This window comes from Macaca nemestrina, chromosome 11 (genome assembly GCF_043159975.1).
Source record: "Macaca nemestrina isolate mMacNem1 chromosome 11, mMacNem.hap1, whole genome shotgun sequence".
NCBI lineage: Eukaryota > Metazoa > Chordata > Mammalia > Primates > Cercopithecidae > Macaca > Macaca nemestrina.
Window position 1 is genome coordinate 22,081,480 of NC_092135.1, and position 25,102 is coordinate 22,106,581.

General features: G+C 37.7%; 1 protein-coding gene across 2 annotated transcripts in view; it reads left to right on the forward strand.

Moving 5' to 3' along the window:
• LOC105492585 (thrombospondin type 1 domain containing 7B) overlaps positions 1-25,102 on the forward strand; it is a 900,526-nt gene that overhangs the window by 99,420 nt on the left and 776,004 nt on the right. For both annotated transcript variants that reach the window (XM_071072671.1, XM_071072672.1), the window contains exon 2: positions 14,670-14,843. In XM_071072671.1, the coding sequence (XP_070928772.1) occupies positions 14,705-14,843 (139 nt within the window). In that variant the 5' untranslated portion in view covers positions 14,670-14,704. The remainder of the gene's footprint in view (positions 1-14,669; positions 14,844-25,102) is intronic.

Sequence of the window (25,102 nt, forward strand, 5' to 3'; positions counted from 1 at the left end):
GTCCAAATCCCCTTTACCTGGCCAGGTACTGTGAATGCTGGTTGCTAATGGATCACAGCCCTCTCCTTCCTAGAGAACTGCTCTTTGCCTGTTGGAGGCATGTCTGGAGAAAGGGGCCATTTTGGCTAAGGCTGTGGGAAACCATGCTTCATGGAGGATAGTAGAGAGAGCTGGACACGTTTGGCTGAGAAGAGACAAGCCTTGGAGCTTCATTGCAGGGGGAAAGATAAGACGTACTTTAGCAACAACTACCAACAGAGGAGTTAAGATCAAAGGCTTTAGATTAAAAAAGGAGAGCACCTATTTCAATTTGAGATCCATGTCCTAATATTTGGACTGGGCTGCTTGATGGGGCATTGGATTAATTTTCTGTCATTGGAAATATTCAATTACTGCACAGGGTATTAGAGAAACTTTGAGTTGTGGAGATCTCTTCCAACATTCTTCTGATTCCTTGATCCTTCAAATGTTTGTCTCGGTACTATGAATATGCTCGTCTATGTTTTAACATTAACTTCAACATTCATTTCTTCTTGTCCATGTGAGTTAGAAGATGCAGGAAAAGCTTCTCTGGAGAAAGAGAAAGGTTTAGAAAAACAATAGCATGTGTTGAAAATTGTTGAGGGAAGATAGCACCATCAGTTAGGAAGATGTCATCCCTGGAAGCTGGCTTTACCAGTTAAAAGCTGTATTCTTCTCATAAGTTCATTGATCATCTATGAGAATCTCTCTGTTATATGTTTTTAAATAGTGGCAACGATGTGTTGGAATGCATCATCCCACCTAAGTTTATTCAGGACTTCCACCCTGCAACCAATGACAAGCATTTTTAAAACAGGTAGAGGGTTAAGGTGCAGCTGTGGCCACAGAACAGAGTGAGAAATGACCTGTAAGGTGACATATTGTGTTACCTGTTGTCTCATACGTATACAATTCCATGAGAGGAGGATTTGATCAGCTTGGATGGTGAGCGTTGCCTCTGGTTCCCCAAAAGTATTGTCAACACCTATGGAGTGGGTGTGACTGTCACTTTTTCAGTGATGTTCCTAACACAGGAAGAAGTGAGATTTCTTTTTTTAACCACTTGTGAGAGTGCCTGTTTCATTCTTCTTATTTACCTAGTTCTTCATAAGCTCACTTTGTGTTTGTCCTAATGCATTTAGATTGTCATTTTTGTTTTAATGCTTTTAAGAAGTTTGTGATTTTTTTCTCTCTCTCAGGCCTCGTTCCCACAGACATCTTCTCCTGTTCTTCGAATTTCTGCATATTACTTATCTTTCCCTAGCTGACAGAGGTCATGTCTGTATTACTGTTAATGAAATATCAGGTCTGTAGGAAGCTATATTTTGAACTTTAATAAAAAAATCACTATATTAAACTATGTTATTTTTAATGGCTAAGGTCCTTTAAAAACTTCCTGAAATTCACTCTTAACTCTGAAAAAAGGTAGGGGGCAGATTATTTGAAGAAACTATAGGGCATCTGACATTCCAAGACTATTAGTTTAGGAAATATGACTCATTTATTTTCTTTAAGAATTGTACCTAATTATTCAGTAAGGCTTACTTATGAATACGATTGTTTGGCATTTTATTTTTAATGTATGGTTTCATGCAGAAAAGCATTCCTACCTAAAGCCTTAGGGATTTTCCAACACTCTACCTGTTGGTCCTCACTTCAGTTTTGGAATTGGCAACAGTCTGGAAAGTATTTGTTATAAAAGGTGTAATGTTGATGGGATGAATAGAAGAAAGCTAGGTTTCTAGCAGAGTCTGTGAGAAATGGAACTTTGCAAAGTTTTGGAAGGAGCCTAATTGGTAATCAGTTTTCCATATGTGTTTGAGGTTGCTGGCTTTTCTAGCCCAGTTCTCTTTTGTTCATTAATTGTATTATATCATAATCTACTAGTATAATAGAATGAACCTTGCTTTACCTATTCACTTCATTCATTCAACAACTACTGTCACCCAGTGGGTCTAGACTACAAACTAGGAATACAGGAGGAAGAAAATCATGTCCCCTAACATCCAGGAACAAACTTTTGTTTGGATACTGCAGAGTCCACAGGAGTATTGTTGAGGCTTTTGAAAATACATGTCTTTAACATGCTAGTGTCTCAAGTAAATAATTTAATGTATGCCAAGAATAAAATCACTGACAGGGTATAACCTTGGCTGTCCCTAACAGACCACTGTTAATTCAGTGGACATTTTGATGGACATTTTTGGGCTCATTTGTCTTCTTTTGAAGACCGTGGGTTTCCATGCAGTGCACAGGTACCTCAGGTGCAGTTCACCAAGGACAAGCATGCAAACAAGAAATGCTTTTCCGTTCCCACATGTCTTTAATGGACCTTCCCCTTTTTCTTACTCACACATTTCTGCCCTTATAACTGAGAATGAAAGGTTTAAACATACTTTCCATAATGAAATAGTTTCAGAGAATATGTTATATAGTAAATAGAGTTAATGAACTGAGGGCAACAGTAATATCATTTCACAGAAGAGATCTATCCTATTGCTGTTTAATTAAAATCTTTCTGCTGATGGAAAGTTCCCTCTCTGGTGTTTTCTTTAATGCATTCATGATGCATCTGTCTGGGCTCCCTTGCTAGAGATATCTTTCATTATAATCCACTTATCTAAGTTTATAATTAAACTTCTAAATGTAAAATTTCCAGTGGTAAATTGCTAGGATACCCAGTGAACTTTACTTCTTTCTCTGTGAGAAATTGCTCCTTGAAAATTTTGATTTTGTGTTTTGGCCACTTTATTGTTTAAAAAGTATTTGTGTGTACACACACACATATGTGTGATATAGCAATAAAGATGAAGAGTGGCTTTTTATTTAGTTAATCACTAATGTCTTTCTATTTCTGTGAAATTGGAGATAGATAATATTGATTGAATGAATGAATGGCTGTTTTTAAGATAGGAAAATGGTAAATGAAATATACTTCAAGACAATTGCCTTCAGACTCTATTGGTCTATTTAAAACATCTAGAAACACACCACACACACACACACACACACACACACACACACACACACACACACACATCCTTGAAGATGCAAGTTGAAATAATATAATTTGTTTTCCATTGGTCAAACATGTTCTTGCAAATTTTCTTGGAATTTATACAGTGAAAAAAGAATTTAAAAATGCCTTTTGTGTTTCAACTTAATTTAGGATGTTTTCTTTCAGATAACACTCCATTCTTGTGCAAGGAGGGATGACACAGGATGAAAGTAAATTATATCAAATCTCCGAATCGAATGGCAAATTACTAATGGTCAATGCCTAGACATAATAAATGAAAACTTATAAAGATAATGGAAGAGACTGCTCAAAATTTTTATAGGCTTATAAACTTATTATTTTCATGTCAACTGTAGATACATTTTTCAATAAATTCCTTTGCAACAGTAGATGCATAATTAATCAAGAGAATGCAAAGCTATATTTACAGTTTAACTGGATAATTCTTTTGACATTAAATATTTAGAATCTTACATTGAAGAAAATGTTAATGAGTAATTAAGTAGTTTTTTAATCTCAAAGTTCAGCAGCATTTGAGAGGAGGATGTTTTCTTGTTCACACATTCCAGTTGTCTTGAATTTTTATAAAGCTCCTTAGAGTAACTGGTAAATGTCATCCAACATAAAATCTCTCTTTCTCGACATCATCCACATATATATGTGTATGTGTGTGTGTAAATTTGGTGGAAAGAGACTATCAAATTCTTTCGTGTACCTTCAAGCAGAATGGACTATAGATTGACTCCCTCAGGTATCTATTTTATGTCTTAAAATATCGACAGAAGGTAATCGTATCAGTTTTATTACACTTTCTAGAAGGCAAGGTTTTCGAATGGAACACATTTTCTTTTTATAATTAACCTAAACTCCTCCAAACAACAGATTATATAGATTTTATTTTTTCTCTAGTGACTAGGTTATGTGTTTTGATATTATTTCTATTAAATGATTTAACTTCCTTTTTTTTTCTGATTTGTAAAAAAGGTTCTCCACTTGAGGATTTAAAGTATAGGCCATTTAGAACTTCTTCTGTTCTGATCTTCTAGGGGTGGTGGAGTGGGATACTCGTAATATATTTATAAAGTAGGAGGAATTTTAAAGCTATTTACCATAGGGTTGTGTAACTGCTGAATTAACTTTACTAATCACAAAACAGATAATTCAGAGACTCAAACCAAGAGACATTCCTAAAGTTATATAATTTACCTTTCACCTGTGCAAAACTTAATTTAAATGCTATTTAAGAGATAACCTACTGCTGTTCTCAAGTTATTTCCATTTGTCTGTAAACTAAATTTTAGTAGCCATTAAAGTAAAAATGCCAAATACACATTTTAATCAATGATTTTCCATCTTAAATACAAGGATTTGGAATCTGACAACATCTTTTATTGAAGCACAGCAGTATTAATTAGCAATAACAGTTGTTGTTGAATAATAATGTAAAGACAGTCCTACCATAAGAAGTAAAAAAATCATACCTTCTAGAAACCATTCTCTTTAAGCGAAGTTTGTTTTCTTTCATTCCATAATTTCATTCCTTTCCCACAAGAGTCATAATGCTTTGTGTTTGGGAGCCATTTTGTGCTTCAAAAATGTAAACAATAATGTTCATATAAGATACTTGGAAATGTGATTCTTTTAAAAATGAGTGTCAGCAGCTGGGTGCAGTGGCTCACGCCTGTAATCCCAGCACTTTGGGAGGCCAAGGTGGGTGGATCACGAGGTCAGGAGTTTAAGCGTGGCATGGCCAATATGGTGAAACCACATCTCTACTAAAAATACAAAAATTAGCTGGGCGTGGTGGCACGTGCCTGTAATCCCAGCTACTCAGGAGGCTGAGGCAGGAGAACCACTTGAAACTGGAAGGCAGAGGTTGTAGTGAGCTGAGATTGTGCCATTGCACTCCGGGCTGGATGAAAGAGCGAAACTCCATCTCAAAAATAAAAAAATAAAAATAAAAATAAATAAAAAAAGAAAAATAAAAAAAGTGTCAGCATTTGTGCTTATATCGTAGGTGGCAGCAGATAGTTCTGTGTGTTGGGTAAGATCTCATTACCTGTGTGTTTGTATGTATGCATACCTTCCAAATGTTGGCATTTTATGAATAATTACTTAAAGTCTTTTAAAATAGCCTAATTTTTCAGTAGGTGAATTTTTCTAACCATATTTCTCCCATCGTATGCTAAAGCTTCTTCACTGAAGTTATGGTCCAAGATTAAGACAACTTACCTCGAAAAAATTATTTAAAAGTTGACTCAATAGTCCATGGATCCATTGAGCAAATCTTTGTTGAACATCTGTTTCCCAGGCAATATACTAGGAACTGGACATACAACACTGAACAAGATACAGTACTTAGATACCACTAGAGGACATGAACATAAACCAATATGCCAATCTTAAGTACACTAAATTATCAGTTATTGAGCTGTTGTAAGTGTTACAAGCAAACAACAAACAAACTAAACATCTAGGGGCAGAGTCATTTCAGTTGTGCTGAGGAGACGGTGGTCTGGGAAGGCCTTTGCTGCACAATGAAGTGAGGAAGCAGGTCGTGTGAATAGGAAGAAATGGCAGCGCAAGGACCTTAAGAAGGTGCATGCTTGAGGAAAAAGAAAGAGCCCAGTGTGTCTGGGGCACAGGAGTGAATGGAAACTGGTGAGAAAGGAGGAAGGAAAAGAGGTAAAGTTCAACTGGCAGATTTTATCAATCTTTAGATTTTATCCTGTGATTGAAAGCCACTAGAGGATTTTGCAGAGGAAAGTATATTTTTTCCTTCCTAAAGCTTACTCTGGATTTTCTGTGAGGAATGCATAGAAGGAAACCAAGAGTGGAAGCAGAAAAGCCAGGTAGGAAGCTGTTAGTAGCTCTGGGGAGAATTGGTGTCTTGCACTAGGAGGGGAGTTGCTTGATACTGGATAGATTGTGAAGGTGCTGTCAACCAGATTTGCCAATGGATTGATTTTTCGATGCAACAAAGAAAGATTTCAGGATGACTCCTGGGCTTCTGGTCTGGTGAAGTGTGATGCTGTCGGGGAGATCTGGGCTGTGGGCTCTGTAGGGGAATCAAGCTCCATCTGTTTTGTATGTTACATGTGTGTGCCCCTCCAAATGCAGATGTTCAGCGGTAAGATGTGTGAGTTCAGGGGCGAAGTCAGGTTGAAGATAGGGGAATGGATAGAGACAAATAGAAATAATGAAGTATGAAATTTAAAACCATGGGACTAAGTGAGGTCACCTGGAGAGTGAGCGAAGCTAGAGAAGAGGAGTCTGAGGACAGAGTCACAGCCACACCAATCTAGAGGTTAAAATGAGAAAGACATACCAGAAATGGAGGTTGAAAATAAATAGCCCGGGAGAAATAAGACAAATTGAGGAGAGTTTGATGTCTCTGTCCCAAGGGTAGAAAGTGATGAAGAAAGAGGGAGTAGGGGAAAATTTGGGCAACAACCAGAAGTGTTAGGGGGTGAGAAAGAGATGATCCCATGAGGTAATCGGAGATGATTTTCCATGAAATGATGACGAGGTGGTTGTGAAATTATAAGAATGTATCCATGATACCTTCAGAATGAGGTAGGGCTTGGCAACTGCATAGAAAGAAGCCACATAAATAAGTTCTTACTTTGGACTCTGTATGAACAGATTCATTCTCACTGGGGAATCTGAGGCAGCCTACCAGAGTAATTACTATTTTTCTTGGTATAAGCTGCGTCAGAGCCCCCAGTGAGAACAAAACCACTTGCAGAACTTCCTTCTATGCAATTGCCAACATAAATGAAGCACCCCTTTCTTCACTGGGATGACACATGAAAAATGACAACAGATGCAGTTACTCTACTTCTCATATATTAATCCTGTTTCTATAAAGGTGAGTTTGGTTTATTCCCCATATTGGCTTCTTATAGGTTCACGTTCAGCAGGATGTTAGAGGCACACTCATACAACATACATCAACATACATAGATGTTTATAAATAGACCTACTGTATTTAGTGACATGGATACACCGGGACTTACAGCTCATGTAGCAGAAGGCACACAAAAACATGGCTTAAAAACAAAGTGGTTTATTTGCTCACAAAACAGAAAGTTCAGAAGTTGACAATTCAGACAGTGGTTGCAGCTTTGTGATGGTTTCTGAGTCTCAGGTTTCCTCTGTTCCCCACTCTGTCTTCCTTAGCAGGTGGCATTTATCCCCATGACTTCGAGCAGGCTCTGGCGCCTCTGGGTGTTGCATCTGTGTTCTGTGGGAAAGAGATAAATGGCGAAAGACCATACTTTTTTCGGGGGGACTTTATATTTTTATTGGATATGGGAAATCTCCACACACTTGATACTTCTGCCTCCTAATCGTTGTCCAGAACCGAGTCACATGGTTGCCCTAGCTACATGGGAATCTGGGAATGTGATCTTTTCTTTTCTTCTTTTCTCTTCTCTTCTTTTCTTCCTTTTCTTTTTCTTTTTTTTTCTCGCTCTCTTCTTTCTTTCTTTTCTGTCTCTCTCTCCTCTCTCTTCTCTCTCCCTTTCTTCCTTGACAAGTGGACATCTTAGAGGAATAGTAGTTCTAGAAGAAAGGGAGATTGGGGAGGCCAAGGCAGATGGATCATGAGGTAGGTGTTCAAGACCAGCCTGGCCAAGATGATGAAACCCTGTCTCTACTAAAAATACAAAAAAAAAAAAAAAAAAAAAAAAAAAAAAAAGCCAGGCATGGTGGTCGGTACCTGTAATCCCAGCTACTCAGATTTATAAAGTAGGAGGAATTTTTTAAGATATTTACCATAGGGTTGCATAATTGCTAAATTACTTGAACCTGGGAGGCAGAGGTTGCAGTGAGCTGAGATCGCGCCACTGCACTCCTGCCTGGGTGACAGAGCAAGACTCCGTCTCAAAAAAAGAGAAGAAGAAGAAGAAGAAAGGGAGAATATAGCAATGTCTGTCACAGATACCAAGTTCTGTTTTTGAAGGTTTTAGAAAACTTATTTCCACCCCTGTTTTTATCTGTTATATCCTGTGGCAAAAGTTTGTTAAGAAGTAGGAAAAATATTTGTGAGGACTTTTTGCAAAATTTTCTGTGGCTTCATTACATGACACCAAGCTATTGCAATTATTAATATAGCAAACCAAAATACATGTGATTGTATACTTTTATGGTATGCATTCCCATGCCACATTCTTACATTTCACACCATTTAGGATTCTTCAGTTACCCGCAGAGTGTCATGCTGAGGTCTGCAGAGTGAGGTGCAGAGAGGAAGAGGCTGGTGGTTCAAAGGCCTGAACAAGTTACTAAACATTGTGTCATTGCAAGGCTGGAGGTTATTCTCTCATAAAATAGAGATGATAATACCTGTTTTCTCCTTCACAGGGTCAGTGTGAATCTTTAATGGAGTTCTTGGTACAGAGTGCTTTTAGCTCTTCAGAAATATGACACGAAGTCACAAGATTGGAAGGTTGAAAAATCATCTTCCACTATTTTGCTGCAGGGCAGGACTGCATTCAAACTGTTCCTTAAATATTGCTGGAGTGGAGTTTTTCTGACTTTTGAGAAAACAATGGCAATAGTAATAATGACAGCCCTTTAGTGAGCTCTCAGTGTACACTGTCAGGCACTCATCAATACACTTTCCATCCCTGCTTCTGAAACATCCTTCACTCCTAAGGGTTATCATGGATGACTGTCCTCCTCATTTTGTGAATGAGGAACCTCAGGCTCCAAGGTCGTGCGCTGCCAGGGTTCACATGGCATGATATAAACAGAATGGGTTGTGGTAAACAGAATGAGTTGTAGCATCAGGACTGTTTTGTGACCCAGTTTTGACCCTTGTTTGCTGAGATGGCCTTGGAATATTGATTTAACATCCTTAGGGATCAATCTCTTTTGCATCTAAAATTAGGAATAATTGCTCATTGTGATGATTAAGTGAAATTATTTGATATAGATGGCCTTGTATAAGATGCTGAGAGAACTTACATAGGGCTATAAAGGATCTATATTATCGGGGACATGAAAAAATGCTTGTGTTGACATTGAGTTACAATGCTAGTCTCTCTTGCTTCAGTGGGAGATCATTGAGGTCACTTGGAAACAACTGACTCTCTTTGTGATTTCAGGTTGTTGCTTGATGCACCATGCCTCAGTTTCCTTATCTCTAAAGTGGGGCATAATATGAATAACTACTTTGCAGGGCTGTGGTGAGCATTAAATGAAGTGTTTAGGTCATTGTCTTGTATACAGCAACGTATGGTAAAGCCATTATGGAAGGTAAAGTGGGATGCAGAATATTGCGGTCAGACAATAGCCCCATTGATGGGCCATCTTTATTGAGCCATCCTCCCTGCGCAGTTACCATGAGATGGCGCTATGGAGACGTACATAATCACAGTTTCCTTTTCTCCCACTCATTGCTGTTTCTTCAGGCCGAAAGCAAATTGGAACTATTTTTACTTTATTTTATTTTTTAAATTTTGTGCCTTTTAAATATTTAAGGACTTCAACAATAAGAATACATTTAAGGGAAAATGAAATGCATATGAAGTGTGAGGTACATTTTTTATAGTTTCAATGGCCTTTCAATGATCAGAAAACTGAGGCTAAAAGGAGAAACTGTGTTTTTTATTTCTCTTAATATTCATCAGGTTAGAGCTAGCCTTGCAAATACATTTTGGATGCTAAGATATATAGTAAATATGAAGATTTGGAAACTCAACGACCTTCATGATATAAATTATTCAAGCCATCGTGAGTAGCACATGCCTCCCGCATAATATGTTTTTGTAATCATAGTCGTAGCATTTTTTTTCATTTGTGTTTTACAAACGGAGGAGTAGAATCTCTAATTGTTTCTTGTCCTCTCATTTTGTTTATGATGAACTCTTGTGTCACTTTCCAAGTTACAGATGCAAAAATGACTTCCAATATTTTCCAAGGAATAATTTAATGGAAATTGCAGGCATTTTGGGAAGAGAGACAACATGGTTCAGTGGAGTAGGACACACCTGTATTCAAATTCCATTCTGGGCCGGGCACAGTGGCTCATGTCTGTAATCCCAGCACATTGGGAGGCCATGGCTGGCTGATCACCTGAGGCCAGGAGTTTGAGACCAGTCTGGCCAAAATGGTGAAACCCTGTCTCTACTAAAAATATAAAAATTAGCGGGGCATGGTGGCGGGCGCCTGTAGACCCAGCTACTCGGGAGGCCGAGACACAAGAAATGCTTGAACCTGGAAGGAGGAAGCCCTAGTGAGCCGAGATTGCGCCAATGCACTCCAGCCTGAGTGACAGAGTAAGACTGTCAAAAAAAAAAAAAAAAAAAAATATCCATCCTGCACTTTCCATCAGCACAGTAGAAACCATGCAGCACACATTTTTAGGAGTAAAAGTCCGAAATTGAGATTCTTTTAAACATTCTGTAAGATCTGTATTCCATATTGTTTTGGTCAAGATAAGTTTTTGGTTTCCTATTGGCACTATGCCTTGTTAGTGATAACCAGGAGAGTATGGGGACTACAGGAGCCTGATAGGTTCTCCAAGCCACTTGTCTGGATCTTCTCCTGATGGGTCCTGGCTTGGGTAATCACAGAAGGAACCTTAAAGGAATTAGGTCACTTTGCAGAGTCAATACAGGGTTCTAGACTGGTGAGGAAGCCTAAGAGAAAACCAAGGCTCATAGCAAACTGTGCTAAGACAATATTAATGTGGCCTTCTTTGCAATTAAAATTCAAAGATTGATGCAAAATTCAACGTATTTCCATATGACTCCTTGGTCAGTCATTCTGGCTCATGTGCTGTCTCACTGTAACTCATAATCCTTTCAATCTCTTTTTAGGTTCCCACCTACAGCCATTTGGAGTAGAGAAGATGTGTTTTTGGCCCTCCTTCTCTTTAGTTTACATTGTAGTGATCTGAATATGTTTTTAGATATGCTGAATGGCCATTAGTGAGAACAGACAAAGTCATCTTGTATACCCTAGTGACTTTGTGTCATGAAAAAAAGTAACCTCTGCATAGAACTGGTCCTGCTAGCTATTACTTTATTAACGTTGGAAATAATAGCTTAGGAACAACTACCACTAAACACAGTCATCATCTTTATCAAAAGCTCTCTGACATGGCATTGACTTTGATCTATCATTATATATAGAAGGCCACTCATTTGTTTTCCCAGGGTTGTATTTTTAAACTAATTTGTTTTGTAGGATTCACCAGGAAATTGTATTTTCTTATGAGGGCAATATTTAGGTTTTTATCAACTGCCTCAATGGCATATATAATTGGCAATGATGTCTTCTGAAAAATGTCTGGATTAAAATGTTTGTATCAAATCTGTATTATGCAGAATTAACCACCCATTTGTGTAGTGTGGTGTGTACGTGTCTGGAGAATATAATAGCCTGGCTTCAGTCCACCATTCCATAGAAGTGGAGTGAATGTCTATTGAGACAAAAGACTTAGGCAGACTTTAAATATCATGATATAATTTCCAGTCCATTCTTAGTTGTGTTGCTTCTTAAAGCATGTGAACTTATCATTATAAGTGTGAAATATCCATAATCTAGTGTATGTGTGTATGTGTATAAAAATGTCTCATCTATTGGACCACAATTCTTATCATAGACAGATGCCAGCTTACCTGGGAGCATCAGGGCAGGAGCTGAGATTCCAGGGCTTCTAGCTGGAATGGGGAGTTCCTTCCTGCATGAACCCACACCTGAAACTTGTACACTAAGGAGAGCAGGTACTGAGGGGTAAACACATGTGTCTGTGGCTGTAGTCTGTCCCCTAACATGCTCTGGGGTCTCTGAGGCTCTTCTCCAGCTCTGCTGTAGCTGCAGTTCTGACTGTGGCACTATCTCCTCTTCTGGAGAGGGGGAGGGAGGGAGGGAGGGTGCAGAGTATGCTCCCCAGTGGTGATGTGTGTGTCTATGAATCTTCACATGTGCACAGAGCCTGGGCTGCTGTCCATTTGGATTCCAGAAAAGGACTCTTGGCCAGAACAATTCAGGTTTTGTAATAGGATACTAACTTAAAAATATTTTTACTTGAGGAGAGGGACTACCTTTTTCAGCTTCACACAAAAATACCATATAATCTAGTAATTGCCTTAGAATAAACTATAATTTCGTAGCCATGTTGCCTAATTTTTAGCAAAAGCTCAGTTGTGACAAATCATATTCTCGGATGTTTGCTCTAAGGAAATGTGGCCAATTCAGTTCTCTAGGCCAGAAGTTTTAGAATTGTGCCTAATAGTGCCACAGAAGTTTCATGAAATCATCTAACAGCCCACTCTTGGAGAAAAAAACCACTCAAACCACTGAGCTTTTCCATCTTTCAGCTGGAGCACTCCACTTTGCTCTTCTCAATATTGGTATGCAGTGTAGACATTTGAAGAAAAGTTTTGGTTGCTTTTTACTCTTCATCCCTGGATTGAGGCAGGCTGTCAGAGAGCTATGTACTGGAACTTCATTGCTTGACTCCTTGTAGAATAATTTTTACTGATTTGTACTTTGCCACCGTACCCTTGGAGTGTTCCAGGAGTGCCACGAGACTCCACCACAGACAACTTGCTGTTTTATTGATGAAGTAATGTGTTCAGCACATGGCCCAGCACACCACCTGTATTTATGAGGACTCCTGGTATAAATCCCAACAGTGCTTGGGAACGGGCAATGTCTTTCCCTGGGGGGGAAAAAAAGAAGGCAAAAACTGTGGGCAGGGTGGTATAATTTAATCCTATGCACATGAGGACCATAGACTGCAATAGCTGTTTCTTTGGCCACTAGGAAGCTCATAGTCAGCTTTGCCACCCACCTATAGTAATTGTGTGGCTATATATTTAGGGGCAATAACTTCTACCCTTCAGATCCTTTTTACTGTTCATTCCTTTTACCCTCCTGTACCTATATCTTTTTATTTTTCATAATACATGTATTATGGCAAGTTATTTTAGATCTCCTTCACTCCAGTACCATTTTCTTATTATCTTTTGGAAAACTGTACCTGGATGTCTGGTAGCCTCATCAGACTTAATCTATTCTCTTCTAAAGTAAAGCACGTTCTCAAATATGCCCCATTCCTGTTTCCTGTTTTTGTTAAAGGGATCCCATTGGTTCAGGCTTTTAAGTTTGCCCTTCTATCCCTTTTCATATTTTCCTCTTATATAGCACATCCAGTTGTTAACCAGATCCTTTAAATCCAGAAGCAATTTGTATGACTTCTCAAGTCTCTCCTGATCCTTGATCTTTTCGTTTACCAATACCTGCCTGGACTACTGTTTCACTAATTTTCTAACTGCCCTCAATTTCTCTACCATCGTCTACTAGTAATTCGTTATGCACACTGATCCTAGTTATTTAAAAATAATTTACTCTTCTATGATTCTTGCTACTGTTTACAGCATGAAGCCCAAATACCTCATATGCCACTCACAACTCTTTACAATTTGGCTCCCAACCTATGTTTTAAATCTCAGCTTAGTCCATTCCTCCCTCTTCTTTGTGTCCTTCACAGCAGCCAGCAGCCTAATCACCAGTCCCCAAACACAAAACGCATTTCAACGCCTTGTTGTTTTCTCTGCCTGAGATGCCCGTCCTGACTCCTTCAAGTCCTTATGTTTCCCTAGACTCTTCTCAAGTATTATCTTGTGTGAGGCTCTCCTCTCTTTTTCGCATAGTACAGAGGAACTAATTGCCTTGTCCTCAATCTTTCCATCCCACTTTCTTAATACTACTGTTAGCACATCCCTTGCCCTGCTTTGGACTTGTTGTGTATGTGTATCCCTTTCTCCGAATCATGAGCTCCTCATGGAATTTGTCTGAGCAGAAGGGAGGGAATAAACAACATATCTGCCAACCTGCTTTTAAGAATAAAATGACACAGGGACTGTAGAGTCCATAGAATTGATGATGCCTTCAATGGGTGAGGATTGAAAACCTGGCTAATTAACTGCTGACCTTCAAATGTTAATATTATAAAGACTATCTTCATGGCAATAGAAAATTTGTAATACCATCATAATAAACGTTCTAGCAGTCAAAGTAAGTTTTTATCATTTCTGTACGGAAGAAACTTACCTGATTTTTCTGTACAGAAGAAACTTACCTGATTTTATTTCAGAGAAATAAAAGGTGTACATTTAACATTTAACATAGCTTATATTTACTACTTTCTTTTAATAATATGCACTGTTAAAGCTTATTTTCTTACCAAAAGTATAAATATGAATTAACTACCTCAGGCTTTTGTTTCTTTTCTTTTGAGAGTTTCTAAGGGAATAAAGTAACTACTTTGGATCCTGTAGAGAATCCATGATAATATTATCACGTTACATTGATCTTTTTTTTAACCAAAAGAATAAAATAAAAAGCAATTGGGGAAATAAGCAGTTTTATCATCCAGTGGTAGATTTCATACATGAATACACTTCACTACAAAAAATAATACAAAACATGGTAAAAACAGAATATAGATTTGCTTTTTGTAGCTTTTCCCACAGGGTTATTATATGTACTATCTTCATGGTAATGAAAAATTTGTAATACCATCATAATAAAGGTTCTAGCAGTCAAAATGAGTTTTTATCATTTCTTTACAGAAGAAACTCACCTGATTTTTCTTTTTCTCTTTTAGGAATAGGCAAGTCAAGAGGCTGAAAAATCTGAAGCATGTTTCCAAAGAGCAACCTGACAGTCACTTGCTGGGTATGGAGCTGCATGAGGAATCTCTTTCTATTGCTTTCTCTCTTGCTGTCCCACGCAGCTCATTTGGAAGGCAAAAAGGATAACCAGTTCATCTGGAAACCAGGTAGGAATGTCCTGGCTGTTCCTTTGTCCTGTTTCCATCAACAAGAAGTATATTCTTTCTACCCTTCTTCTTCTTCTTTCTAAAGTAGTGAGAAATATCCAGAGAGGAAAAATAGACTCTTTTTTAAAATTCTGCAGCTTATGTTTGATTTTCACTCCTGCATAATTGTCTTCTCCATCCATGATGCTTGTTATCCTTCTGAATTTTCATGTTGTTGTCAATTAAAGTTATGATTTCCATAGTTACATCTACTTCTCCTTTGTCAAATATTTCACCAGTATGGAGCATATTTGTAGCAAAAATGACGTCTGAATTTAGCTGATGTTCTCAGCTAAGAACGCTTGGCCCAGTTCTGCATGTCTCTTTCAGGGTTTAAACTAGTTAGCTATCTATTATTAAATACTTTCCAGCGTAGATCTTCTATGTCCAGGTTTGAGAGCATGAAAAATTATCCTAACAACTTTGCTCATTAGTTGTGACTGTAAAGTCATCTTAATGTATTTTGAGATTCTTAGCTACCTCATGCATGATCCTTTATGTATATGAATAATTTTAGTTGAAGTTTGGAGGCTGGAATATAACTTATGTTCATCTCTAAATATTTCCTTAATTTGGCTGTGAAAAAGATCTGTTAAATTTAATTTCAAAGCCTAATAATTTATTAACTTAAATTATGAACCCTAAACATCTTAGCTCTTCGTATTACTGGTGCTTTTCCTTGCTCTGGATTTTAATTTTCTTTAAGTTTCACAATCAGATCATTTAAAATATTTATTGCTTTCTCAAGACTCTATTCTGTCAAATACAGATAACTTATATACTTAATATCTTGGAACTGGAAAATGTGATGTTTTAAAAGATCTATGGTCCTCAAAGAGTTTTCATTTTGACCTCATCATCTGTAAATTAAATAGACTTCAAATGTATTGTGTCACCATGGAAATATGTATAAAAGTGATATTTGTAATATTTAAATAATTTTGCAAAAATGGAAGTGAATTATGCTTTAAAGTCAATGAAGTTAAAAAAAAAAACACCATTAGAGATACAGTCTGGATGAAATGTAATTGCATTAAAGCCCCTATAAATTAATTTAATTGTGGGCTCCAATACTTCCTTACTGATTTGCATTTTTTTTCCTCACAGTAGTTTTAGGAAGCTTTAGAAATAGTCCCGAAAGTCAGTATTTCCTTTCTGGGCATGGGGTTATTTTGTTTTAATCACAAAAGACAAACATTTGATCAAATCACAATATGCACATTTTTATGACGACTGTCAAAAGTTTTTTAAAAAAATATGATTAAAATGGAAAGTGGCAAATCTGAAACACGAATGAGATGTGTTAAGAAAATGGGGTTATTTTGAAGCAAGTTTTAAAATAAGGATGCTTTTCTAAAAGTAGGTCATTGGAACAAGATGGTAAAAACAAACTCTACAGTGGATGGATTTTTTTGGTAACTGTCAAACTTAAGTTTCAGAAGTGAGGATCCTTTTCATCATACATAACACATTGTTTAAAATGAACATATGAGTCACTACTGTCACTTCTTCTGGTATTCATTACTTCTTTCCCTTCTTACAGTGCCATCAAAAAGGTAGCAATATAATTTTTTCCTATTTGGTTTTGCTTTCAAAGCAAATTACTTGTATATGACTGACATATTAAAAGTGAAAGAAATCTAAAAGGTGCAAAATTAAGAACAAAAACCTCAAATGTATCCCTTTCTAATCTCTTTTGTATCCTTCAGAAAATTTCCTTGTATATGTAAGTACACATTTATGCATGTTTAAGTGTATGAATCACACACAAGATACACATATAATTATACTTATAGTTATTAATTAGGTTCTGTTAAGAAAGAAACAGCACATGCAAAGTTGGCAGTTGAGAAGAGTTTCATAGAAGGACATTTACAAAAGTAGGCAAGTGTGAGCAGTGTGTAAGGACAGCAACAAGGGATTGTGCAGTGGCCCTGAACTCTATCAGTTGGGAGCCTCTACAACTTCTGGGTCTGTAGGGGCCACGAGAAAGAGTGGTTCCCGGAATCTGGAGAGGAATGTTTATAGAGCAGGTGTTTGACAAATGCTGTGGGTTTTAAAGGGATACAACCAACCTGCAGCAAATAGGAAGGAGGCCGGGGGAATGAAGGGCCCCACCTCACTTTCCTCCAGCTTTCAGATCTGCCAGGCCTCCTATTGGATGAATTCAACCAAAAACCATAAGGCAGGGGAGCCCATTGTATCTATTCGGGTAAACCTCTTTAGCAGGAAGCAGGATGGAGAATGGTGCACCTGAAAATATTTAATTCATCCATATATGCATATATGTATACACACACATTTCATATAAGTGGAATCATACTCTGCACTGCTTTTTGCAGCTATCTTTGATCATACAATGATATATTGATGAATATTACATATTACTGCACATAGGCCAACCTCATCTTTTAATGATTGCATAGTATTCTTTAGCATTTTTATTTAATAAATTTATCTAGTTTTCCTGCTGCTTTATCTTCTCTTCCTCTATTGCTTAGCATTTCGGTGGCTTCTAGTTTTTTGCTATTATAAATAATGCTGACATGAATGCAGTATTATTTTAAAGGTAAGCAATAATAAATTGATTTGAGGAGTTATATCCCTGGAAAAATTCTAGTTTATAACCTTCAAAGACAACATCAACATCTTAGAATCTGTTACCTATTTACAGATGTGTTTAGTATATTTCATTTTGATTTTTAACACTGTATTGCAGCTGAAATTAGCTGTATTTTTAGGGTATGTTATCAAATCCAAGAACTCAGGTCCAATGTAATTTGGAATTTGAACAGATTTCCATGGAGACCCAGATAACTATACTTTATTTTAGAAACCTAGAAACCATTCTCTGGGTTTTGATTGCCATGTCAACCACTTTACTCTTTTGCTGGTGTCTATTGCTCCCCACCCCCACACTCCAAATCAGTAGGTCAGATGTTAGTCAACCTCATCCAAATTACAGGCATTTCTAAGTGAGTCCTGGCTTTGGAGAAACAATGGGTTGATGAATAATAAGTGAGTGCTTTATGTTTTTTAGGATTTCCATACTGAGGGAGAGTCTGGTGAGCTGTAGGCTGCAAGGTCATTGATCTGGCAAGGCTGTTGAATGCCTGTCATTATTGTGATGAGATCCTATAATCTATATTAGTGTCAGGCACTCTGTTAGCTGTGTCAAGAAAGAAGGATCACGTCAGCAACAGTATCAGATAAGGGACAATGTTGCTGGCTGTTTTAAGTTTCAATATAAAACTGTTCATGCCTGCCTGCTTTGTATAGATGAGCAGATTATGGTCTCTGATCCCACAGTACAATCGTGCTCTTTTAAAAAAATTCCTCAGTTTTGGTTCTAAGAGGTTCACTTATTTCTAGTAATACTTATTGAGTCCTTACTGTGTGTCAGACGTTGTTACAAGTACATGAGATAAATTGATTGAGAATAAAATAGACAAATCCCCGGTCCTCATAAAGAGGGTAATAAATATGATCAGTAGTTAAATAGAATATGTTAGATGAGGGCGAGTGCTAAGAAGGAAAGATGAGGCCAGGAGGAGGGATATGCAGTGGGAGCGAGGAGACTAAAAGCTTAAGGAGGTTGTCCATGAGCCTGAGGAAGTGAATCTGAGTAAAGACCTGAGGGAAGTGAGGGAGCCAGCCATGGATATATCAAGGTGAAGAAGAATATTCCAGATGGTGGGAACAAGAAGGACAAAGGACCTGAGGCAGGAGTGTGGGGAGCATGCTTGAGGACATGTGGGGAGGGAGGCCAGCGTGCAGGAGCAGAGTGAACATGGGGAGGGTGATGGGAGCTCAGGTCAGATGGGTAACGGGGTCCACATGGGGTATGTCCTCATAGGTCAGAATAAGATTTTGTTTTTTACTCTATGTGAGATAGAAAGACATGGGAGGGTTTTGAGAGGGTGATGACATAAGCTGACTTTCTTATTGACGTTCTTTTCAATAAGATTTGAAGAGGATCCTTGTGCGTGGCTGACTGAGAAGAGCAGGGCAAGGAGACGAGGTAGGAGGCTACTGCGGAATTAAAGGGAAGAGCCATGGTGATAGCTTGAACCAAGGCCATGGCAGTGGAGGTGCGGACAAGAAGTTGAATCTTGGCTATATTATATTTAAGGCCACAATTATCAACCAAAGGCGATTTTGCCCTGCTGGAGACATTTGGCAATGCCTGGAGACATTTCTGATGATCACAACTGGGGGTGCTACTGACATGTGTTGACTAGAAGCCAGGGATGCTGATAAACATTCTGAAATGTACAGAACAATCTCCTACAACAAAGAATTATCAGGTTTCAAAATCTCAACAGTGCCCAGGTTGAGAAACCCTGATTTAAGATAAAGCCATCAGGATTTATTGATGTGGGATGGGTGATACTGACTTTGACCTGAGCAACTGGAAAAGTGGAGTTGCTGTCATTTAATATGGACTAAGAAGGAGCTGGTATACAGGGAATAGTAAACACTCAGTATTGGGCATGCTAAACTTTTGATTCTGTTAGAAATTCATGTGGAGGTGTTCACTAGGAAGTTATGGGGTCTGAATTCAGGAGAGAGGTTTCTGCTGGAGATATGAATTTGAGAGCTACTACCAAAGAGGTAGGATTTAAATATGTAGTCCTAGAAATGAAGGGATGGGCTTGAAATTTGTAATCTGGCATAGGTAGAGGATAAAATTCGAATGTATGGACTGACATGACATTAAAGCAAATTGTTGTGGCAAAATACACACAATATAAACTTTACCATTTTAACCACTTCAAAGTATACAATTCAGTGATATTAGTACATCACAGTGTGGTGGAATCATCACCTCTATCTAATTTCACAACATTTTCATCACCCCGAATTATATTTTGCAAGTGACCTTATACAAAGTCTGGAAAATAAATTATGTTTTGAGTAATAAGTTCTGAAATAGAAGAAAACTCCATATTTGTTGTGTGTGTGTGACAGGCTTTTAAAATAGCCTTCAGTCATCCTAAGAGATTACTCTTGATATAGTTTGGAAGTTTGTTCCATCTAAGTCTTACATTACAATGTAATCCCCAATGATGGAGGTGGGGCCAGGTGGCAGGTGTTTGGATCATAGTAGGGATCCCTCAAGAATGGCTTGGTGTCATCCTGGCAGTAGTGAGTGAGTTCTTGCTCTGTTAGTTCATGAGAGATCTGGTTGTTTAAAAGAGCATGGCTCCTACCCCCCATCTTGCTCCGTCTCACCGTGTGACACACTGGCTCTCCCTTTACCTTCCTCCCTGATTGTAAGCTTCCTGAAGTCTCACCAGAAGCAGATCCTAGCATTGTGCTTCCTGTACAATCTGTAGAACGATGAGCCAAATTAAACATTTTCTTTATAAATTACCTAGTCTCTAGTACTCCTTTAGAGAAATGAAAACAGACTAATACAGGTATAATACTAACACTAATATAGACTAATACTAATACAGGTAAACCAATGTTCAAATCCTGGTTGTCTAAGGGAAAAAAGTTGTTTAACCTCTCTGAGTCATATTTGTCCTTCTGAAAATGGATATTGATAATAAACACTTCACAGGACTCTTTGAGAATTAAGTAAGACACGATTTGAAATACCTAATATATAGCAGCTATTCAATAACTGTTAGCTACTATTTCTATCATTATTATATAATAATTTCAGGTTTAAAATATTTAATTGTGCTTTTATGTTATACAGTTTCTGTATACTTCTATTTCTTAGACATACAAAAAAGAGGGGATTATTTGACAGGTATGTGCACTTTATTAATTAATGGTCAAAATTGTTTCACTTTTTTAGTTCTAAAACTTTCTTTATATATGCCAAATTCTAGGAAAGTTTTAATTTCAGTAGCTCATGCTCAATGAATAAAATCTGTGAAGATAATGACCTATTTCTAAGAACTAAGTGTATAAATTGGAATTAATATTTTGGGAAAAAAGAGACTATGAAAATTACATTGCTTAAGGAATAAAGTATCTTACATATATTAATATTTAATTATAGCTTAAATAGTAGTGTTTTCAGTATTGAATGTACTTTAAGGAAAAAATTGCATTATGTTTATTACCTATTTATATATTGAAGGTTAGGAATTTTAGAGAAAATAAAATGTTCTTAGGAGAGAGCTATTTTTTAAAATATGTGCTAGAAGTTCATGAAATTTATTTTCTGGAAATTTTACTTATGTTGACATCATTTTAATTACTTCCATGGATATTGGTTTATCTAAGAGGCATGAGTGTTAAATCAGCAGTATCCAAAAGTGTAGACATATGGCCTGGGGTTCACCACTAAACATTCTAATTTTTTTGTAGACTACAATCCCTAATTTTCCAATGTTTCCAGTAGATCAGAAAAACATCCATCTTACCCAAATTGCATAAAGTAAATTACTCTGCTATATTTTTTCTAAGTAGTATTAAAATGTAGGCTCCCGGAGGACAGGGCGTTTTGCTGATTTTATTCAACAATATACTCCAGGTATCAAGAATTTAAATAACTTATATAATAAGAATATAATATAGAAAATAGCCCTAGCACATTAAGCCAAATAAGGGGCACTGTTTTTTGGGGGGTGTGTGTGTGTGCTTGTGTGTGTGTGCCTGTATTTAGGGGAGTTGAGAAGAGATGAAAGTATGACCCATGTTATTCTAGAGCTTGTAGTATATATTGAGGAGAGGATATAAAACGTCTGTAAATTAAAGTCAAACTTATAAATATAAATCAGTAAATGTGAAAATATATTTCCATGTCACTTTATTCCAGTACCATTTCTGATCGTCTCTGGAAAAGACGTTGAACTCAATCTTTAAAAAACAGGCTCACATAGTTAAAGATGTAAATATTATTCTAAATCTTATAATGAGATATAGTTATATCTTACCTTCCAGTTCAATTCCATAAAGAGACAGTTTCAACTCTTTTTGCTGTTTATTCTGATATTCACCTTTATATTTCTAGGTAATATGCTCATGAGTGATATTTCTTAGTTGATAGGTATTCGATAGTTCCTATTGACTCTCTCTTATGTTAGTTAAGCATTTATCTCTCCTAGATCTACTCCTCTCCTCCTTAGTACAGTTATTCAAAATAGTTATATCAAAATACTTAAATCAACAAACAGTGCTCATACTCTATGTAGTGTCCCCTGCTGAGCCAAGCAGTGTGCTGTGCACCTGCATCCTTTCTTGTTCAGCTTTTTCTTTTACATAGAAATGAAAAATTTCCTCCTTTTTTGTTTTGCTTGGTTTTCTTTGAAGCTACTGCTGCTTTTCCCCAAAGCTCCATTTGCTGTGTCACATGCCCATCATTAATTTGTTCAAAGATTCAAGCGCAGTTCTAAGTGCTCGATTACATTTTTTCTTTGGGAGATTTTCCCACAGTCCTGTCTCCCTGCACAGCCTGCGCAGTCATCATCTGTGGAACATCCTTTTGCTCTCACTCATCTTGAATCCTTTGTTTCCTGTTCTGTTTCTCTTCTTTGCCTTTATTGCTGTGTTTTCCAGACGCATCCTCTAGTACTGCTGAAGTAGGGTGTACTGGAAGTAATTTTTCAAATCCTTTGATGTCTGAAAGGGTCTTTATGCTTGTCATATACTTGATTGATAGCTTGGGTGTGACATTCAAGGTTAAAAAGCATTTTTTTTTTCCTTCAGAATTTTGAGAGTCTTGCCTTATTGTATTATAGTCCCCAGTGCCATTACTGAGAAGTTTCATGCCATTCTGATCTTGCCTTTTTGCACCTTGGTACCTGTTTTCTTGTTATTCTTTCTCTGGAATCTTTTTTATCCATAAAGTTCTGAAATTTCATGATTATATGCTTTGAGGTAAGCCTTTTTTCCTTATTGTGCTAGATGTTTGTAGGATATTTCCATTGGTGTACTCATTACTCATTCATGTCCATGTCATCTTCTTCTCCTTCTTCAAGACGGAGTCTTTCTCCGTCACCCAAGGCTGGAGTGCAATAGTGTGGTCTCAGCTCACTGCAGCCTCCACCTCCTGGGTTCAAGCAATTCTTCTGCCTCAGCCTCCTGAGTAGCTGGGACTACAGGTGCCCACCAACATGCCCGGCTAAGTTTTTGTATTTTTAGTAGAGACGGGGTTTCATCATGTTGGCCAGGCTGGTCTCGAACTCCTGACCTCAGGTGATCCACTCGCTTCGGCCTCCCAAAGTGTTGGGATTATAGGTGTGAGCTACCATGACTGGCCATATTCTATACTTCTGAGACTTTTTTTTATGCCATTTCTTCTCTGTTGTATCAGTTCCTTCTGAAACTCTTTAGACAAAGGTTTGACCTCTCTGACTGATCTTCAATTTTTAGATAGTTTCCTTATTTGTCTTTTGTTTGTAGATTTATTTTCATTTCTAAAGTTTTTTCTACTTCATCTTTTAACTATTATTTTGAACATTTTTTTATTTCTACAATCCCGTCTTTAATTTGTAAGGTCTTTTGCTTGTTCTATGATTTTTTTTAATTGCATCTTGTTTCATAGATGTAGTGGCTTTTCATTCAGAGGATATTAAGGGTAGTTTAATCTTTTTCCTTTCATTCTCTGCACCATTTATGCTTCCTCTGAGTCATTTTTTCCTGTTTCCTTCATTTATGTGTTTGACCGTGGCCTCTGACATAGTGAGCTTTCTTCTAATGTCTATTTATTATTGGCTATCTCTTTAGTGTTTCACAGTATTAAAAGCAAGACAGTAAAACAGATTCAACATTCTGTGTATATGACTCAGCTGTTGGGCTTCATTGTCAAAATAGTTTTGTGTGGAGAGCTGGCTTTTTAGTTGGAGCATGGGGCCCTCAAAAAATCTGTATTTATCAATACCCAAAGGTTTTTCTCTGGAACTGTATTCTTGAAGGTGGAGGCTACGCAGCTATAACAAAGCTCCAAAATACAGTGGCTTAAAAAAATAGAAGCTCAGATCTCTTATGTGAAATCATGTAGTTAGTGGTCCAGACTGGAGGCTGTGCTCCATGTGTCCATTCAGCCAGGCACTTTTCCTTCATATTCGGGAAAGACATCATTCTTTACCCATTCAAGCTGGGTCACAGGCATTTCCATGTTCTAGCTGATGAAAAGAGGGAAGAGCTGAAGTCCAGAACAACAGATTTCAAACAAGTGACACAGCAGTTCCGTCCATGTTCCAATTCTCTATTGCTGTGTGATAGCTCACCCCAAAATAGTGATTTAAAACAATAACAGTCACCAATTTTGTTCACACATCAGTGGGTCATTAGGCCCTGCTAAGTGTTCTCACCTGGGCTCGTTCTCATGCGCCATTGTGATCAGGTGGTTCAGGGGCTGGGGTCAGCTGGAGGGCTTCATCACTCACATAGCTGGCACCTGGACTTAACTAGCTGGGGTTGGAAGAGCTGAAATTCTTCAGGTATCCCTTTCTCTCTGTGTGGTCTTGCCATATGGAAGCTTCAGGGCAGCCAGGATCCTTACACAGGTGACTGAAGACTCTTAGAGTAAGCTTCCACAGACAAACAGGGAGGAGTTGCTTGGCTTCTTCTTAACTAGCCTGAGGGCCATACATGGTCACTTTTTCTGCATTCTGTTGGTTACAATTAAGTCTCCAAAGAGAGAGCTTCCAGATCATCCCTTGATGGGAGGAGTGGCAAATAATTTACAGATGTGTTTTAAAACCACCATGACCCATCACTTCTGTTCACAAATTTCACTGGTGAGAAGATAGTTACCTGGCCTCTCCTAGCCACAAGGGAAGGTAAGGCTGTAAATGGGCTGTTATGTAAGAAGGGAAAATGGATTTAGTCAAGATAAATGCATAATTTTTAGTACAGGAGCTATTCAGCATCTCCTCAAATAGGAACATTTTTTCTACTGCCTACGCTGTATTACTGAGAAAAGGGCAAGAGAGTGGGTCTTGGTGCAGGTGGCTCAACATCCAGTCCCCAGTATTTCACTTATATCCTCTGTTTTGAATGATATACCTCAAATTGCCTTCCATGTTGGCTACTCTTCTCAAGAATGTCCTCTTGAGAAGTTGAATTTTGCTGTCTGTTTTCCTGCAGAGATTAAGGAAGAGACAGAGGAGCTCATTAGTTCCCTTTATGGATTTTTAAGTATTCTTCATTTCAAGCCACAAGCCTTGCCCCTTCTTAGAGTGCCTAGGTCCCAAGCCTTCCCAGAGTTTTGCAAGTATAAATTGCCTTTTTGTTGTTGGTTCATACTCTTC